At 40.8% G+C, this 18,039-nt stretch overlaps 1 protein-coding gene across 1 annotated transcript in view; it reads left to right on the top strand.

The window, feature by feature from the left end:
* LOC125461679 (BTB/POZ domain-containing protein KCTD8-like) overlaps window positions 1-17,319 on the top strand; it is a 354,309-nt gene extending 336,990 nt beyond the window's left edge. Inside the window, exon 2 of the mRNA XM_048550804.2 lies at window positions 16,663-17,319. Within this exon, the coding sequence (XP_048406761.2) occupies window positions 16,663-16,892 (230 nt within the window). The 3' untranslated portion in view covers window positions 16,893-17,319. The remainder of the gene's footprint in view (window positions 1-16,662) is intronic.
* The last annotated feature ends 720 nt before the right edge of the window (window positions 17,320-18,039 follow it).

Below are 18,039 nucleotides of genomic sequence, written 5' to 3'. Positions count from 1 at the left end.
ACCCATCCCCCTCTTTGATGAAGGGTCTAGGCCCGAAACGTCAGTTTTTGTGCTCCTGAGATGCTGCTTGGCCTGCTGTGTTCGTCCAGCTTCACACTGTTATACTCCAACCTTCTTGAAATAAGGGCCAACATTCCATTTGCCTTTCTTACTATTGATAAGTCACTACTGGTGAAAGCACTTTAAGGGACTATAATGGCTGAAATATTAATTAATGGAATCATAGAATCTTCAAAATGTGGAAATAGACTATTTGGCCTATCAAGTCAATACCATTCTCCAAAAGAGCATCCCAACCAGATCCACAACTCCTACCCTATCCCTGTAACCCTGAATTTCCCATGGCCAATCCACCTAACGTGCACATTCCTGGACACTATGGGCAATTTAGCATTGCTAATGTACTTAAACTACACATCTTTGGATTAATTTGGTGAATTTGGTAAAATTTGATGAGAAACATGCCACCAAACTTGTAATGGCTCGCACTTAGCCAAAAACTAAGATCAATCCCATGATTCCTTCTAATTCATTTTTGATCAATGAGTGTATTGGTAATGAGTGTATGGATGGATTCAGGATTCTGATCCAACAAATAAGATAAATTACTACATTATTTCACTTACACAAGTGTTAAATCTGCAATTCCTTACCATTAAACTGGCTGTGATGGCTACAAGAATACAAAGTGTGGAACTGGATGAACACAGCAGGCCAAGCAGCACCTTAGGAGCACAAAAGCTGACTTTTCGGGCCTAGTCCCTTGGCCCATTCAGTGTATTTCTATTAATCTGGATTTTTTCCAATGTTACAAGGGATAGAATACTTAATGATTGAATATTAATTATAAGTGGAACATATATTTTCACAATGTATCATTTATCACTGAACTTCTACTATTGACATTCTGTCTTAGCATGACGAAGCAGAATGGATCCCCCCCAAGAAAAGGCTGAGATAAGCACAAGTTGCGAGAAGTCATAGTTTCTCTTACTTTTAACTTTCTGCACAAACACACTCATCCTGGAACCAATCTAATTTAGTATATATGCATACATTATTGAATGTAAGATACAATTAACAATTAAACATTGTGAAGTGCAGCCTGTTGAAAATACTCCTAGCATCTGCACAATACATGCCATTAGTGATGCACGACTCAATCAACCAACTGTTACGAGGCTGGAGACCCCATGAATTGTAAATCATCATAAATTGCTGTGAGATTTACAATTTTGTCATGAGATTTTTTCAGACTTAGCCACCATGAAGCTATTATACATTAGTTACCAATTAAGACTATCACAGAAAGTTAATACTTGTAATTAACAGAGTGAGAAATGTTAATGACAATCAAAAGACCTCTATCCTAGAAAGTAATAAAGTAGGTGAGGGAGTCACACCAATATGAATTAAGAGCAGGAGTAGGCCTTCATCCCCTCAATCCAATTTCCATATTTGATAAGACCTTGTGGCCTCATCTCTGCTTTTCTCTTTACATCCAATACCCTTCGAACATATTGCTTAAAAATATCCAAAGCTATTGCTTCCTTTGCACTTTAGGTAAAAAAAAAATCCATAGACCAATCATCCTCTGTGAGAAAAATATTCTCCCTGTCTTAAATGGACAACTAATTTTAAACGGTTCCCCAAGCTCAAGTCTGTCCCAAAGTGGGATGCAACCTCTCAGCATGCACCCTCCTGGCCACATGAGCTTATCTGCTCCAACAATTTCTCCTTTGCTCTCTTTTTTATGTCTTTTTTTCTCTTTCTCCTTATCTCCTACATTTGAGGCTCCAGGTGAAGCCTGCATGATTCCCGGCCACTGCACGGGCTCCTGGCGTTCCAGCCCGGACTGAAGGCAAGATACAGGCGTGAACTATGTTGGAACAACTGTTCTTCTGAACTTTATACTTCTAAATAATTCCTTTGATTTTGTACGTTTGTGCCTAAGATGGTGTGAAGGTCAGTAATACTAAACTTTATAATTTCTTTATTTTTCTAAATTTTTTCCAAAGAATTTGTACTTAAGAATCTGTATCTAAATACATTTGACCTGAGATGACACTAAGCATGGAATCTTGCAAATTTTCACTGTAGTTATTTGAATACATGAGACAATAAAGCCAATTCTAATTATAATAAAACTACATATCCAACTGCTCCAAACTTTTGTCACAAGAAAACCCTTTCACCCAGGAATCAGTCAAGTGAACCTTTTTCTCTACCTGTCTCGAATAAGCAGATGAAATTGTACACAATACTCCACATGTGGACTCACCAACACCCTAGACAATTGTAGCAAAATTTCCTGATTTTGGCACTCAACAACAACCTTGTATTTGTTTCCAAAAGACTTGCTGTGATTTATGTCCCAGGTCACCCACAACACTCCGTACTGCAGAGTTTTCCAGTCTTTCTTTTGTATAAAATAATGTATCTCAGTTCTACTGCAGAGGTTTGCAATCCTTTTCTTTGAAAAAAATACACATTTCTATTCAGGAGTTTCTGAAAGTAAGAATAAGAAGCAGTTACCCTGGTGCAGCAAAAGAAGGTCATTGACTTTCTTATGGCATTGCTGGCCATTCCCACAGACTGTAGAAATGGGACTAACTTGGGTGGCAACCTCGGACCAGACTGCTAAAGTCTGGTGTTGTGGTCTCCTCTATTGATCCTCTGGGAAGACAGTTCCTCACATTTGCACTATTCCCTCAATCAGCACCTCCATGTCCCTGCTGAAGTATTGGAAGAAGGCCACAGAACAGTTTAGAGGTAGGGCTAGAAGCAGAAGTCATCATGATCATGAAATTTTGGTGGCTGCTAATAACCTATAAACTGATCTACCATGTAGGGCTAATCAAAATAAGGCAGAGAGTTGAAAGGAATTTGGAGTCTATTCTGAATATTAGATAGGGTTTGGCCAGACTTATCACATAGATGGATCTGAGAGGGAAATGTAATAGATGAAATAGTAAGGCTAAGATGAGACTAGTTACTTGGGGTTTTGAAGGGGAACTCAATTGGTACAGACTTCAGAACGGATTGAAGAAGTCACACCCAACTCGAAACTTTACTTAAGGTTCTTGTTCCCCAGAATCTTCCAGAACTGCTGAATTCCTCCAGCACTCTGTGGGTTTGTTTCAGATTTTGAGCAGCTTCAGTAAATCACCTTTGTTAAAATGGACTCACTCTAAATTAGAAAATTTATGCCAAATGTCCTTTTAATTATTTTGGCCATGAGTTCACGAAAGTGAAGAGGTTGGTTAGTTGATTGGATACCAAAAAGATTAAAGCTGCAGCCTACATTTGCATTTCAATTGGAGATTCTTTTTCCTAGAAGATGATTCTGTTACGGGAATCACTCTCAATCTCACATGTTGAACTCAGAGAGCTTTTTAACATTTCATTCTTTTGGAGAAGAGGTTCACTAGGTTGATTCAAGATTTGAGAAGGTTGGCTTATGAGGAGAGACTGAGTGGACTGGGACTATAGTCATTGAAACTCAGAAGAATGAGGGGTATCTTCTGCCAACATATAAAATTATGAAGGGAATAAATAAGATAGAAGCAGGAAGGTTTTTTCCACTGGCTGAAACTAAAACTAGGGGGCCTACCCTTTAAAATAAGAGGAAGCAGATTTAGGACTGAGCTGAGAAGGAATTTCTTAACCCAAAGGGTTTTGAATATTTGGAATTCCAGGCCCAATGAAGCAGTTGAGATCACCTTATCAAATGTTTTTAAGGCAAGGAAAGATAGAGTTTTGAACAGTATAGGCATTAAGGGCCATGGTGAGCAGCAGGTAAGGCCACAAAAAGATCAGCGGTGATCTTATTGAGTGGCAGAGGAGGATCGATGGGCTTGATAGCCTACTCCCGTCCTTATTTCTTAGGTTCTCCCAGTTCCTGGACCTCACTATGGAGGTAATGGTTCGAGCATTTAATCAATGTTTAAATTTGCCAGGACCCCTTTCTACATGTCTTGCAATAGCCAAACCATGCCTTTTATCAGCCTCTTACTATATGACCGACCACTTTATGTGATTGACTTTGGATATGAAAGCCCGTTTTTGTGCGTCATGATTATCCAGTCTCAGATCTATCGTGGTAATAAAATGTGAGGCTGGATGAACACAGCAGGCCAAGCAGCATCTCAGGAGCACGAAAGCTGACGTTTCGGGCCTAGACCCTTCATCAGAGAGGGGGATGGGGGGAGGGAACTGGAATAAATAGGGAGAGAGGGGGAGGCGGACCGAAGATGGAGAGTAAAGAAGATAGGTGGAGAGGGTGTAGGTGGGGAGGTAGGGAGGGGATAGGTCAGTCCAGGGAAGACGGACAGGTCAAGGAGGTGGGATGAGGTTAGTAGGTAGCTGGGGGTGCGGCTTGGGGTGGGAGGAAGGGATGGGTGAGAGGAAGAACCGGTTAGGGAGGCAGAGACAGGTTTTGGGATGCAGTGGGTGGGGGGGAAGAGCTGGGCTGGTTGTGTGGTGCAGTGGGGGGAGGGGATGAACTGGGCTGGTTTAGGGATGCAGTAGGGGAAGGGGAGATTTTGAAACTGGCGAAGTCCACATTGATACCATATGGCTGCAGGGTTCCCAGGCGGAATATGAGTTGCTGTTCCTGCAACCTTCGGGTGGCATCATTGTGGCAGTGCAGGAGGCCCATGATGGACATGTCATCAAGAGAATGGGAGGGGGAGTGGAAATGGTTTGCATTCCTCCCATTCTCTTGATGACATGTCCATCATGGGCCTCCTGCACTGCCACAATGATGCCACCCGAAGGTTGCAGGAACAGCAACTCATATTCCGCCTGGGAACCCTGCAGCCATATGGTATCAATGTGGACTTCGCCAGTTTCAAAATCTCCCCTTCCCCTACTGCATCCCTAAACCAGCCCAGTTCATCCCCTCCCCCCACTGCACCACACAACCAGCCCAGCTCTTCCCCCCCACCCACTGCATCCCAAAACCTGTCTCTGCCTCCCTAACCGGTTCTTCCTCTCCCCCATCCCTTCCTCCCACCCCAAGCCGCACCCCCAGCTACCTACTAACCTCATCCCACCTCCTTGACCTGTCCGTCTTCCCTGGACTGACCTATCCCCTCCCTACCTCCCCACCTACACCCTCTCCACCTATCTTCTTTACTCTCCATCTTCGGTCCGCCTCCCCCTCTCTCCCTATTTATTCCAGTTCCCTCCCCCCATCCCCCTCTCTGATGAAGGGTCTAGGCCCGAAACGTCAGCTTTTGTGCTCCTGAGATGCTGCTTGGCCTGCTGTGTTCATCCAGCCTCACATTTTATTATCTTGGAATCTCCAGCATCTGCAGTTCCCATTATCTCAGATCTATCGTGGCTGTTTCTTGGGGCTGTCATCTTGAAACAGTGAGGCATTGGGTGCCTGAATGCCTCCCAACAGGTGTTTAGTTTCTAAGAATTTGTAATCAATCCCAATTAATCATGAAGAATGAAACTTACCATGTTGGATAATCATTGTCTCGCTATCACCATTATATTACCAGCACTTTTCAATTGCTTATGGTGCTCTCTTCTGTAAAACACATAGCCCAGAATTAATGTCCATCTTGGACTGCCTGATGTGATGTACGGAGTAAGTAGACATTTGTCCATTCTCTGCTCACAACTTTCCTTCTCAGCTATCTGTGTCTCATTTTCAATCCTGCCCCAGCACAAGCTGTATGGTAACTATCACACGCTTTACACAAACAGGTTTTCATGTATCAGTGCACAAATCTGCTCTGATCTCTGAGTCCAGCATAACTCACTAGTAAATCAAAAGCTTAGCAAACTTCCTCCAGTAATATAACACAGAACTTCCACATACTTGTCACTGTTAGAAATAAGACAAAAGCGTCTCACTTGGATATTTGATTGTTGTCCTGTTAAATAATATCGATGGAAGTGTTGGGTTCCTCTTGAAGATGAATACATGTGCCACTGTGACTGACACTAAGACGATGTTAACTCAAGCTGTGCAGTCTATTTTGACAGATTATATGCCAAATAAACCTTGGAGGCTGTTTGATATCCTTATCCGCCCACGCTGCGTGTTTCTGATCCACACACAGCACACCCACTCTAGCGACCTACTAGTCAGGCCTCACTGCATCGGCTGCGCTGGAGTTGGTTGGAAATATTATGGATGTCATTATTTGAATTTGGAGCTTCCTTAGTGCCAGAAGCATTGGCATTAATTTCATAGCCCATATATTTTGTAGATGGCAAAGGATAGGCTACTAAAGCCAGACTGAGGGAGAAAACATTGCACCTAAGAAGAAACTGAGGTACGAGTGTGTATGTACGTGTGAGAGCGAACTAGACAAAGAGAGAGACAGAGACAGAGAAATCTGAGTTGGTCTTTCAATCAAAATAATGCAGAGTCTTGTTTAGTATTACATTTGTGTAGATGAAAAGGCAGATGAAAAGGAACTATACAATTTGATGTGCCTTGTTATCTTCTGCCACTGTATTTCAACTGGAATAATAAAATCCACATGATAGAAATTTAAGAGAAGGTTCAACTTCAAGGTAAAGAAATAGAACGCACATGTTTAATTCAAAACTATAGACTGGATTGTGATGAATGCTTCAAGATTATTTCTGGGTCATCAGCCTCACACATGACTCACACTCATAGGAATGAACGATTATTATCAAGGCTGCAGGCTGGAAGGCTGATCAATAGAATAGTGGTTGGGAGCTAGTGTCCTCAGGTAGCTTGATGGCACCATTTTTTAAGGGGAGCCTTTACACTAGCTGCACACTGTAGAGGGTAATGGGCGTTGTGAAGGTTGCAGTGCAAAGAAGAGTGTCTGCACACTTCAATCGCTTCTTCGTGCAGACAATGTACACGAGAGATTCTTTGAACAGGAGGTAGCCATGATATGGAGATGCTGGTGTTGGACCGGGGTGGACTAGGTCGGAAGTCACACAACACCAGGTGATAGTCCAACAGGTTTATTTAAAATCAAAAGCTTTCAAAACACTGCTCCTTCATCAGGTGACTAATTAGGGACAGTCAGCATGGCATTGTGCAGGGCAGGTCATGGCTTTCGACAAGGTCCCTCATGGTGGAACCATTCAGAAGATGAACATGCGTCAGATTCACTGTGACTTGGCCCATGGATTCAGAATTGGCGGGACCATAGAAGACCGAGGATAGTGGTAGAATGGAGTTTTTCAGGCTGGAGGTCTGTGACTAGTGATATTCCGCAGAGATTCGTACTGAGACCTCTTGCTGTTTGTGATACCTATAAATGACGTGGATGAAAATTAGAATGGTGAGATTGTAAATTTGCAGACAATACAAATGTCTTTGGAGTTGTGGATAGAGTAGAAGGTTGTCAAAGGATAGAGCAGGACATAGATCAGTTGCAGATACAGGTAGAGAAATGGTAAATGGAGTTTAATGTGGGTAAGTGTGAGGTGTTGTATTTTGGGAGATCAAATATTAAGGAAAAGTATACAGTTAATGGAAGGAATCTGAACATCATTGATGTACAGAAGGATCTTGGGGCTCAAGTCCATAGCTCCCTGGAAGTGGCCACGCAAGTAGATAAGAGTGGTAAAGAAGGTGTATGATCAGAGAATTAAGGATGAGGGTTCTCCCTACTGTCTAAAGTTACATGCCCAAGAGAATTCAATGACCCTCTGTTGTTAGTTTGTCAGCTGCATTTATAATTTCAACATACCCATGTAGGTTTATTTTAAAATTCGTGATTACTGTGGGATCAGACTCTTCTCTTTTATAAACTGATAAAGGGCTTCTCTCAAGGTGTTTCCCAAGGCTGGGAATCTGGTTAAATTCCCAATAACTAATATTCTAAAAGATGACTGCAAACTTAAACTACAAAATCTACTACATACCTGTACTGATAATTACCTAAAGGGTCTTAATTAATGTTAGTTCAATTTGCCCCTTCTATCCATATGAAATAAGAAGTTTTAAGTTGACTTGCTAAAAGGCTTTCACCTAAGCCTTCTTATCAGAAATGTTTTCAATGTGCTTGATTACAATAAGGTATTTCATTAACTTATCTGGTTGCCATGAGCATGAAGGTCATGATTCTGACCGTGGAACTGTTGTGTTCAACTCATAATTCCCTTCAGCACCTTGTGTTGGCTAAAGGCTACAGTTGGCTATTTTACGCTACCTTCAGCTCTGGGCACCTCCAACATGCATTAACCATTACTCTCTACCTCCTACCATTCAGCAATTTTTATATTCCTGCTGAGACTGTCCATTTTATTCCATGAGCTTTTAATTTCTTCTTAAGTCTATTATATGGCACTGCATCAAACACCTTTTGTAAATCGATATGCGAACCTTATATCAATACAATTGCCTTCATCAACCTTCTCTGTCATCTCTTTAAAATACTTCCCCAAGTTAATTGGATGTAATTTTCCCTTAATAAATCTATGTTGATGCTTCAAAATTAAGTCATCTTTGGAGTGTGAATCTCGTGAATTGTGACTATTCCCAGATCTGTACAATGCTGGCTGCCTTACCACTTTTGGGCCATTGCTATATACTAGGTAGAAGGCCTCAAGAAGCTGAGCTGAGCTTGTGTATGTTACATTGTGATTCTGCTGAGGCATTGAATTGATCATTTCTTTTTTGATGCAAGACAGTTTCTCACAGGCTGTTCCACAACTGTGAATTGCTGATTGCTTGTCTTTCAGAATGCATAAGAGTAATATGTTAGAACTAGTTCCTGGGTCAATTTTAGCTGTCCAGGTTTGTCTTTGTGCCTTTATCAAGTCATATGATTTTCATGGTGTAAAATTTTGCCGTTATGGTATGTGAGCTAAATAATATAAAATGTCAGCTCATCTTTGTAACAATTCATAGGGTAATATGCTGGAAATTAAGTTCCACTATTCCCATGAAGTCTAAGTTCAAAACATCAGCTTTCCTGCTCCTAAGATGCTGCTTGGCCTGCTGTGTTCATCCAGCTCTACACCTTATTATCTTAGAAGCACGAATAGTTATTTTACCTGTTAAGCCAGTTCCGTTATTTAATATCATCATGGCTGATTCTCATCTCAGCGTCTCTTTATAAGATAAACCTCTCATCTCTGAATCAATCGAGTAAAACTCATCTGATCTGTGTCCAATGCAACTAAATCTCTCCTTCAGTAAGGGGAGCAAAATTGTACACCAAACTCCAGATGTAATCTTATTAATGCCTTGTACCAACACTCCCTACTTTTATTTTCTATTCTGTCAGCAATAAGTACCAAAATTACATTTTTGTTCCATATTATCTACTATACTTGCATACTACTTTTCATTGATTCGTACACAAGGACTCCCAGATCCATTTGCACCAAAGCATTTTGAAGTTTCTCCCCATTTAGATAGTAAGTTGCCTTTCTATTCCTCTGACCAAATTAGTTAAGCCCCACACTTTTCCACATTATAACTTTGTCTACATGTTTCTCCCCATTCACTTAACCTATCTCTATCAATTTGTAAATTTCTTATTCTTCATTAGAGCTTACTTTTTATTTCAGTGTATTTTTTAAGTTTGTACTTTCTATCCCTGCATCAAGTCATTGATATAGTTTGTGAATGTTTAGGACCCAAGAGTATACTTCGAGACACCCCAGTAGCTACATAAGTAAATAGTTACAAACCATCAGTGCGTTTAACACCACAAATTAGAACTTCAATACCCTTATAACCCGCCACCCCTTACAAATGTACAGAAAGACATAAGGCAGTCAGTTCCCTTATAAAAACATCTGATTTATCAGTTTAAAAAAAACACAACTTAACTACAATATTTGCAGGAAAGATGGACTGGTTATATTTAGGTTTACATTGAGTTTTCATGCGGCAAAGAAAGCGACTGCTCCTGAGCTGGGGAAAGAATCTGGCATTGAGAACTGGTTACTAGCCCATTGACAAATCAATTTCTTTTTGCCAGCAAACCTACATCTGAATACCACTTGACTCCAACTCATCTGCAATTCTAAATCTAATTCCTGTTTGTTCAAATAGCTGTTTACTTGATGTCTGACTTGTGGGTCAGGTTACTCTCTTTCAAAACTGCAGCCACTTTTTCAAATTTTTTTTGCAACACAGTTCTTTCTCACTGCAGTCTTCAGTTTTAAAAAGACAAAAATAAAAAGGCACAGTCCTTACATCTTCTAAAGTTTGTCTTTCACTTGGTTGACACCGAACCGCGCTAATATTTTTGTATTCATGCAACTTCTTAATCCTTTCTTGCAGCTAACAATCTGGTATTGTGCTGTCTTGCCGGTGAACTGTGTTTTGTTCTGGGGCCTGGCTTGGTCTATGGATTCACATTTACTGCATACGTATGCTCAAACTCACCTTAGTGTTGCATGCTTTACACATATCAAGAAAACCTGGATAGGTTTTGGTTAGATGCAACAAATCACATGTCTAACAAATTTTGTTGTTTTGGTGTACATTGTCTTTTGTAGCAATTGCTGCAACACCCCCTACTCGGAGTGGTTGTAGCATGTAGCAATTTTATTGGATAACGTAAAGCTAGTCATTTGTTGACTCAGAGATAGTGGGAACTGCAGATGCTGGAGATTCCGAGATAACAAAGTGTGGAGCTGGATGAACACAGCAGGCCAAGCAGCATCTTGTGTGCTTCTAAGATGCTGCTTGGCCTACTGTGTTCATCCAGCTCCACACTTTGTTATCTCATTTGTTGACCCAATACACTTGGTTAATACTTATGTTCATCCGCAAGTAATGCAGCAATTGCATGGCCCTTTCTTTGTGCAAAAGTCGCTTCTTAAAGTCTTATTTTCATGTAATAGGAGATGACTAATTCCATGAGCCTCTCTGAGGTAGCCTCTTTGGAATAGTCACAATCATTACCATTGCCAAAGCAACAATGGAGTCCTGACGTTGCTGTCCATATCACAAGAGTTGGGGTCTGTCAATTCCTGAGTTATTTTTGACATTCAGCTGGTTTTCAAAAACTTTCTAGATCTTTTCTGAATTTTTCTGATAGCTCATTGAAAGACTGGATATGTTAATTCTGTAAAGAGCTTCCTCAGCAATTACAAGCAAGATCTTTTGGCAATATAAATCACTCGGAGATAGCCAGAACTGCAGATGCTGGAGTCAGAGATAGCACAGTGTGGAGCTGGAGGAACACTATCCTCTGATGGCGTTTGGCCTGCTATGTTTCTCCAGCTCCACACTGTGTTGTCTCAAGATCTTTTGGCCATTTTTTCTCATGATTTCCTATTACTAAAACTGTACTGTAATATATTTTAAAATTTCTGATTTTTCTAAAGACATTCTAAAAAAATTGTTGTACTTCAGTAAAGGTATCATTGGATCCATAATTCATAACTGAGTGTTGTCTTACATTTGCTTTTGCAGGTCTTTTTCTGAAAAAAAGAGAGTGCAGTGTTTTTTGTTATTGGCTTTGCTTCTCACCTCTTTAAATTTATTTTACTTCAGTTTGGTTTAATTTTCATTTCTGTTGCTCCTTTATTGGCCCCAAACCCTTTAAAACTGTTGCTTTAAGAATCATGTACTTACAATTTAAGAATTGCTGGCTTGTAGGTTCAGCTTTTTACCTGTTAGCTGCTTTCATGCCATGTAAGGAATGATGATAGAATGTAGGTTTCACTCTACTTCCTCAATGACTTAGGGAAAGAAAATGGCTGAACTAGCTAAGGTATGGCCATAGGTAAGTCTTTGTAATGTAGAATACTGCCTTTATAGTGTTTTAAAGCTATGTTTTTTTTCTGTTGGGAATGCTTTGGAGCTAGGCACTTAGGATCATTTATCAGATCAAGAGACTCTCAAACTTCCTTGCCTCTTTTTGGAAAAAGAAAAGTAGGATACTCACTGCATTGCCTTTATTTTTGTGGTTTGTTTTTGTAACTTCAGCATTTTTATTTTATGTGCAGATATTTCAGAAATTTATTGTATCATCAAAGACTTTGATTTTATTTAAAAATAAATTAGCCTTATTATCTGCCTAGTCAATGTTTATCTGCATATCTGTATGGCTGTCTCTGCTATCAGAAGCTGATGCTGCAGATTGCCTGAATTTTCTTTTGTCCAAAACTGTCGCTCGGTTAAGTCGTTCCTTGGTTTTCCAAATATTTGCTGATATCGTGCGCAAACTTGAAATTTTAACAATAACAATAAGAAGGCCCCAGGGTTTTAGTGATGGAAGTTTCAGGTTTGGTAATACCATTAAATGTCAAATGGTAATGGTCAGGTTCTCCCGTGCTGAGGATGGCCATTGTCTAGAAGTTGTGTGACATGAATGTCAGTTACCTTTTATCAGCAGAAGACAGGGTATCATCCAGATTTTAATCCAATAGTTCCAATAATACGGCAAAAATAAAGTATGAGTGTCAACCTGTGAGGAATGTAAGAGTAAACTGTTCAAACTTGTTTAAGTATGTAAAAAGAAATAAAAAGATTAGCACAGACAAATGTAACCTCCTCACACTTTGGAATGGAAACATTGATAATGATGAACAAGTAAATGTCAGATCAATTATACAACTCTTAAATTCTGTCTGAACAGAAGAAGACACAAATTACTTCCCAGAAGTGGTAGCGAAAGCAAGTGTCTATTGGGAAGGAAAATTTAAAGGGGATTACAAAAGTGAAACAGTAGTGCTGCAAAAATTAATGGAACTGAAGATGCTAAATCTCTAGGATTTGACAATCTCCATTCCCAGCTGACAACAGAAATAATGGATGTGTTGCTAATTATCTTCTAAAATTCTGTGGATTTTGGAACAGTCTTCCTGTATTGGAGAATGATGAATGTTGCAGCCAGGAGGAAGGGAGAAGATTGGGAATTGCAGATTTTTTTCCCTAACATCAGGTGAAGGAAAAATGCTGGGGTCTATTATAAATGATGTGATAACAGGACACTTACACAGTCCCAATGAGATTGCATAAAGTTAACATGGATTTAGATTAGATTAGATTCCCTACAGTGTGGAAAAAGGCCCTTCAGCCCAACAAGTCAACACCACCCCTTGAAGCATCCCATGCATATCCATCCCCCTATAACCCACACACCCCTGAACACTATGGACAACTTAGCATGGCCGATCTACCTAGCCTGCACATCTTTGGGCTGTGGAGGAAACCCACGCAGACCCAGGGAGATTGTGCAAACTCTGCAAAGACAATCACCTGAGGCTGGAATTGAACCCAGGTCCCTGGTGCTGTGAGGCAGCAGTGCTAACCACTGAGCCACCGTGCCGCCCCACCATTTGCGAAAGGGAATCCTTCTTGGAAAGCCCAGTTGAATTTTTTGAAGCTATAAATAATAAAATAGATGAAGGAGAAGCAGTGGATACAGTGTATTAGATTTTCAAAAGTTTTTGATAATGTCATATGTGAGAGATGAGTGTGCAAATTCAAAGCATTTTGAATCGGTGGTGATATGCTGGCATGGAATGAGAATTATCAACAGACAGTAAAACATAGGAATATATGGATTGTTTTTGCAATGGAAAGTGATGACGAGTGTGATTTAGAAAGTTGAGTGAATTGGCAAATGTACAGCAGATGTAAAATAATGTATGATAACAATGAAGTTGTCCAATTCAGTAGGAAACAAGGACTGACAAAGTACAATTTGAACGCTTTCAGATTAGGAAATGTTGAGATACAAAGGGGCCTACATGTCAATGTTCACCTGTCACTGAAAGAAAATGTGCAGATACAGCAAGCAATTAATAACAAGTTAAACAAGTGGATGATCCATCTTGGCCTCCTCCCATGGTCCCCAGCATTACAGATACCAGTCTATGGCCAATTCGATTCACTCCATGCGATATCAAGAAACAGTTGAAGACACTGGATATTGCAATGGCTATCAGCACTGTCAACATTTCAGCAATAGTACTGAAGACTTATGCTCCAAGACTTGCTGCTCCCCTAGTCAGTTCCAGTACAGTTACAGCACTGGTATCTACCCATCAATGTGGAAAATTGCTCAAGTATGTACTGTACACAAAAAGCAGGGCAAATCCAATCCAGCCAATTAGCATCCCATCATTCTCCCCACAATCATCAGTAAAATGATGGAAGGTATCATCAACATATTATCAAGCAGCGCCTGCTCAGAAATAACCTGCGCAGTGATGCCCAGTTTGTGTTCCGCCAGGGCCACTCAGCTCCTGACCTCATTACAGCCTTGTTTCATACATGGGGAAAAAAGCTGAATTCCAGAGGTGAGGTGAGAGTGGCTGCCCTTGAAATCAAGGCTGCATTCGACCGAGTGCAGCATCAAGGAGCCCGAGCGAAACATTGGAATTAATGGGCACCGGGGGCAAACCCTCCAGTGGTTGAAGTCATACTGGCACATAGGAAGATGGTGGTGGTTGTGGGAGGTCAATCATCTCAGCTCCTGGACATCTGTGCAGGGGTTTCTCAGGGTAGTGTCCTAGGCCCAACCATCTTCAGCTGTTTCATCAATGACCTTCACTTCATCATAACGTCAGAAGTGGGAATGTTCGCCATTGATTGCACAATGTTCGGCACAATTCGTGACTCCTCAAATACTGAAGCAGTCCATGTTCACTTGTAACAAGATCTGGACAATTTCCAGGCTTGGGCTGACAAGTGGCAAGTGACATTCACCCCGCACAAATGCCAGGCTATGACCATCACCAATAAGAGACAATCTAACCACCACCCCTTGACATTCAATGGTGTTACCATCACTAACCTGTCCACTATTAACATCCTGGGGGTTACTTTTGGCCAGAAACTCAACTGGACTCACCACATTAACAGAGTGACTACAGGTCAGAAGCTGGGAATAATGTGGCGAATAACTCACCTCTTGACTCTCCAAAGCCTGTCCACCATTCACAAGGCAAAAGTCAGGAGTGTGATGGAATGCTCCCCACTTGCCTGGATGAGTGCAGTCCCAACAACACTCAAGAAGCTTGACACAATTCAGGGCAAAGCAGCCCGCTTGATTAGCATTACATCCACAAGCATCCACTCCCTCCACCACCGATGCTCAGTAGCAGCAGTGTGTACTATCTACAAGATGCACTGCAGAAATTCACCAAAGATCCTCAGACAGCACCTTCGAAACCAACAAGGGCAGCAGATACATGGGAACACCACCACCTTCAATTTCCCCTCCAAGTCACTCACCATCCTGACTTGGAAATACATTGCTGTTCCTTCACTGCTGCTGGGTCAAAATCCTGGAATTCCCTCCTGAAAAGCATTGTTGGTCAACTCACAGCTGGAAGACTGCAGTGGTTCAAGAAGACAGCTCACCACCACTTTCTCAAGGGCAACTAGGGATGGGCAAGAAATGCTGGCCAGCCAGTGAGGCCTACATACCTCAAAAAATAAATAGAAACAAAAATTCCCTAACTGTAGGGTACAGAACATGGGGACAAGGTCTCAGAATATGCAGTAGACAATTTTGGACTGAGATGAGAAAATATTTCATCACTCAAATGTTGGTGAACCTCTGGAATTATCAGAATGCTGTGGTGACCAAGTCGCCGAATATATTTAGAACTATTTCTAGTGGCTAAAGATATCAAAGATAATAGGGAGATGGCATGAGCATGACGTCGAGACAAAGCATCATCCATGATCCTCTGCGGTTTCATACTTGTCACTGCATCCACCTCAAAAATGATCCATTTTATTACTCCTGTTTCCTGTCTGCTAACCAATTCTCATTCCATGTTGAATGGTGGAGCCCAAATATCCTCTCCCACTCCTATTTTCTACGAATCAAATCGAAGCAACAGCTTTACCTCAATGACATTTAGTTTAAAGATTCTTTGCTAATCTGCTCATCACAGTAGCCAGCCCCAGCATCTCCCCGCCCCACCCTGCAAGGGTTTCATAAAATCCCATGCACAGCAGCAATTCTATGTCAAGAAAAATTAGGTTAGAAATTAGCTTTGAAACAAATGTACATTTACATGGTGAGCTTTGGCATGCCATTCCAGGAGTATTTTATGTATGAAAAATGAGTTTTCATACTCATTTTTCCACGCTGCTCTGCTTAATGATTTTAGCTGGTGCGTTTCCAAAGTATTGTTGACAAAGTACGGTGGGGCAGTGTGCTATTTGATCTTCACAAACATTTTGCTAAAGTTCCAGCATTTTGGAGATATGTTTCAAGCAAAAGCTAACCGAAAAGATTATATGAAGAGGTTAGCTTCGAAATAAACCCCAATTTCAGGCTGATGAGTCATGGTCAGTTAGCAGGTAATCACTGTGTAAAAGGCAAAGTTCATTAGTGGATCTAAGTATTTAGAAAGAACATTGCACCTTGGTGCTGCACATCTTTAAAATTCTGTTACTCTGTGAAGGGCAGTTTAAATGGACAGGGGATAATTTACCCCCATTTCTCAACCTCTCAAATGACCACAACAAGATGTATTTTAGAAAATTTCTTTCCCCTCTTTGATGCTGTTACTTTCAAGATCAGTCAAGGAGCAGAAACATTTATTTTTCTCAGCAGCTGAAATACAAAATGCAATAACACATACTCTCACAATAAACACACAGGCGGAAAAAGGTGCTCACAAACACAAAATGTAACAGACTCAATATATTCAGAAGAGTTGAGAAATCATTATTACTTCAGTCCTTCAAGCTAATCATTTGATTCATTACAGGCCTGGAAATTCTCTTCCGGCTCCCTGAAGACAGACACGAAGGTCAGAAGATTCTGGTGATGAATTCACAAAAGGTCATTCCATCCGACAGCAGGTTTCTGGCTTTTCCAGTTAAAGTCGGCCGAGCCCCTGGAGTGAAACATATGACCTTGCAAGTAAAACAAATTAGTGCCATTTCACTGGCCCTGGCATGTTTTTCCTTTTATGCTTGTGAGATAGCTTCCCTCTGATTGTAACCCAGACTGACCCCTGGGCTGCCCTCATGGATTAATACAGCTTTCACTTGCCAGTTTATGTCATGTGACAGACAGTATCCATAAGGTAGTCACATGGTACAGTATCCCAGAAGGAGTGGAAGAGTAAGGATACTGTCAGGAATGTCTCAGATGGCTGAGCTTTATTTTGTTTTTCACTATCTTACAAACCACTGTCTGGGGTCTTTCTGCTGAAGTTAAATGAGTGCAATTCAATTATTAACCCTCCTCGTGCCTCAAATGCATGTTAATATAGTCCTGAATGTATAAGAGAAGATTTTCTGATGAAGGGTCCAGGCCCGAAACATCAGCTTTTGTGCTCCTAAGATGCTGCTTGGCCTGCTGTGTTCATCCAGCTTCACACTTTGTTATCTGTGTAAGAGACGTCTTTGGTTTGTTTGGATGGAGTCAAACTCCAATATTTGTTTTATTTCCTCGATAGGCTACTGTACAAAACCAAACCGCATTTGCGACTATGTATATACACAAAGATACTTTCTTTGAATAAACAACATTTTTGAAATAAAAAAGGGTGCTGAAAGAAACTTTCATTGAAAGCAAGTACCGAGGTGACAGTGGTTGACAGGAGATATCTAAGGCCGAGCAGAAGTCGTTATAATGCCCGATTGGTTTAAATTCTGCAACTGTCATCTTTGTCACTTTATTCCTGGTAACAGCTTAATGTGCCTTTTGAATTTCTTTACACTCTAGCAATTCATTACTGAAAAGAATGCCAGTAATTATCTCATGTGACGAGATTAAAGTCTGAGTGGAAGCCAAAAGAGCTTTTCAAATATACTCAGCTGAAAGTGAGGAAAGATAATGATGATAATAACCTTCACCCTCTCTTATTAGAAACAGATATTTTTGACGTATACATTATAGGCAGCTACATGTTGCCTCACAACTGGGTAAAGGACACATTGTAATATTTATGTGAAATGTTACATGTGTGTCTTTCAGTAAATTATTCCTTCAAACATTTGCCTCAACTGACTAAATTCAAAGAACTCTATGTCGGTCATGTCGAATTTCAACTCTCAATGTGTTTGCTATTTTCAGGCATCGCAAGCTCCAGTGCATCAAATTCCAATCTACTGCTTCTTAGCTCACAGTAATCAGT

The sequence above is a fragment of the Stegostoma tigrinum genome, chromosome 1, assembly GCF_030684315.1.
Source record: "Stegostoma tigrinum isolate sSteTig4 chromosome 1, sSteTig4.hap1, whole genome shotgun sequence".
NCBI classification, from domain to species: Eukaryota; Metazoa; Chordata; class Chondrichthyes; order Orectolobiformes; family Stegostomatidae; genus Stegostoma; species Stegostoma tigrinum.
The sequence above is the reverse complement of the archived record's forward strand: the minus strand, read 5'-3'. Positions and strand labels throughout refer to the sequence as shown.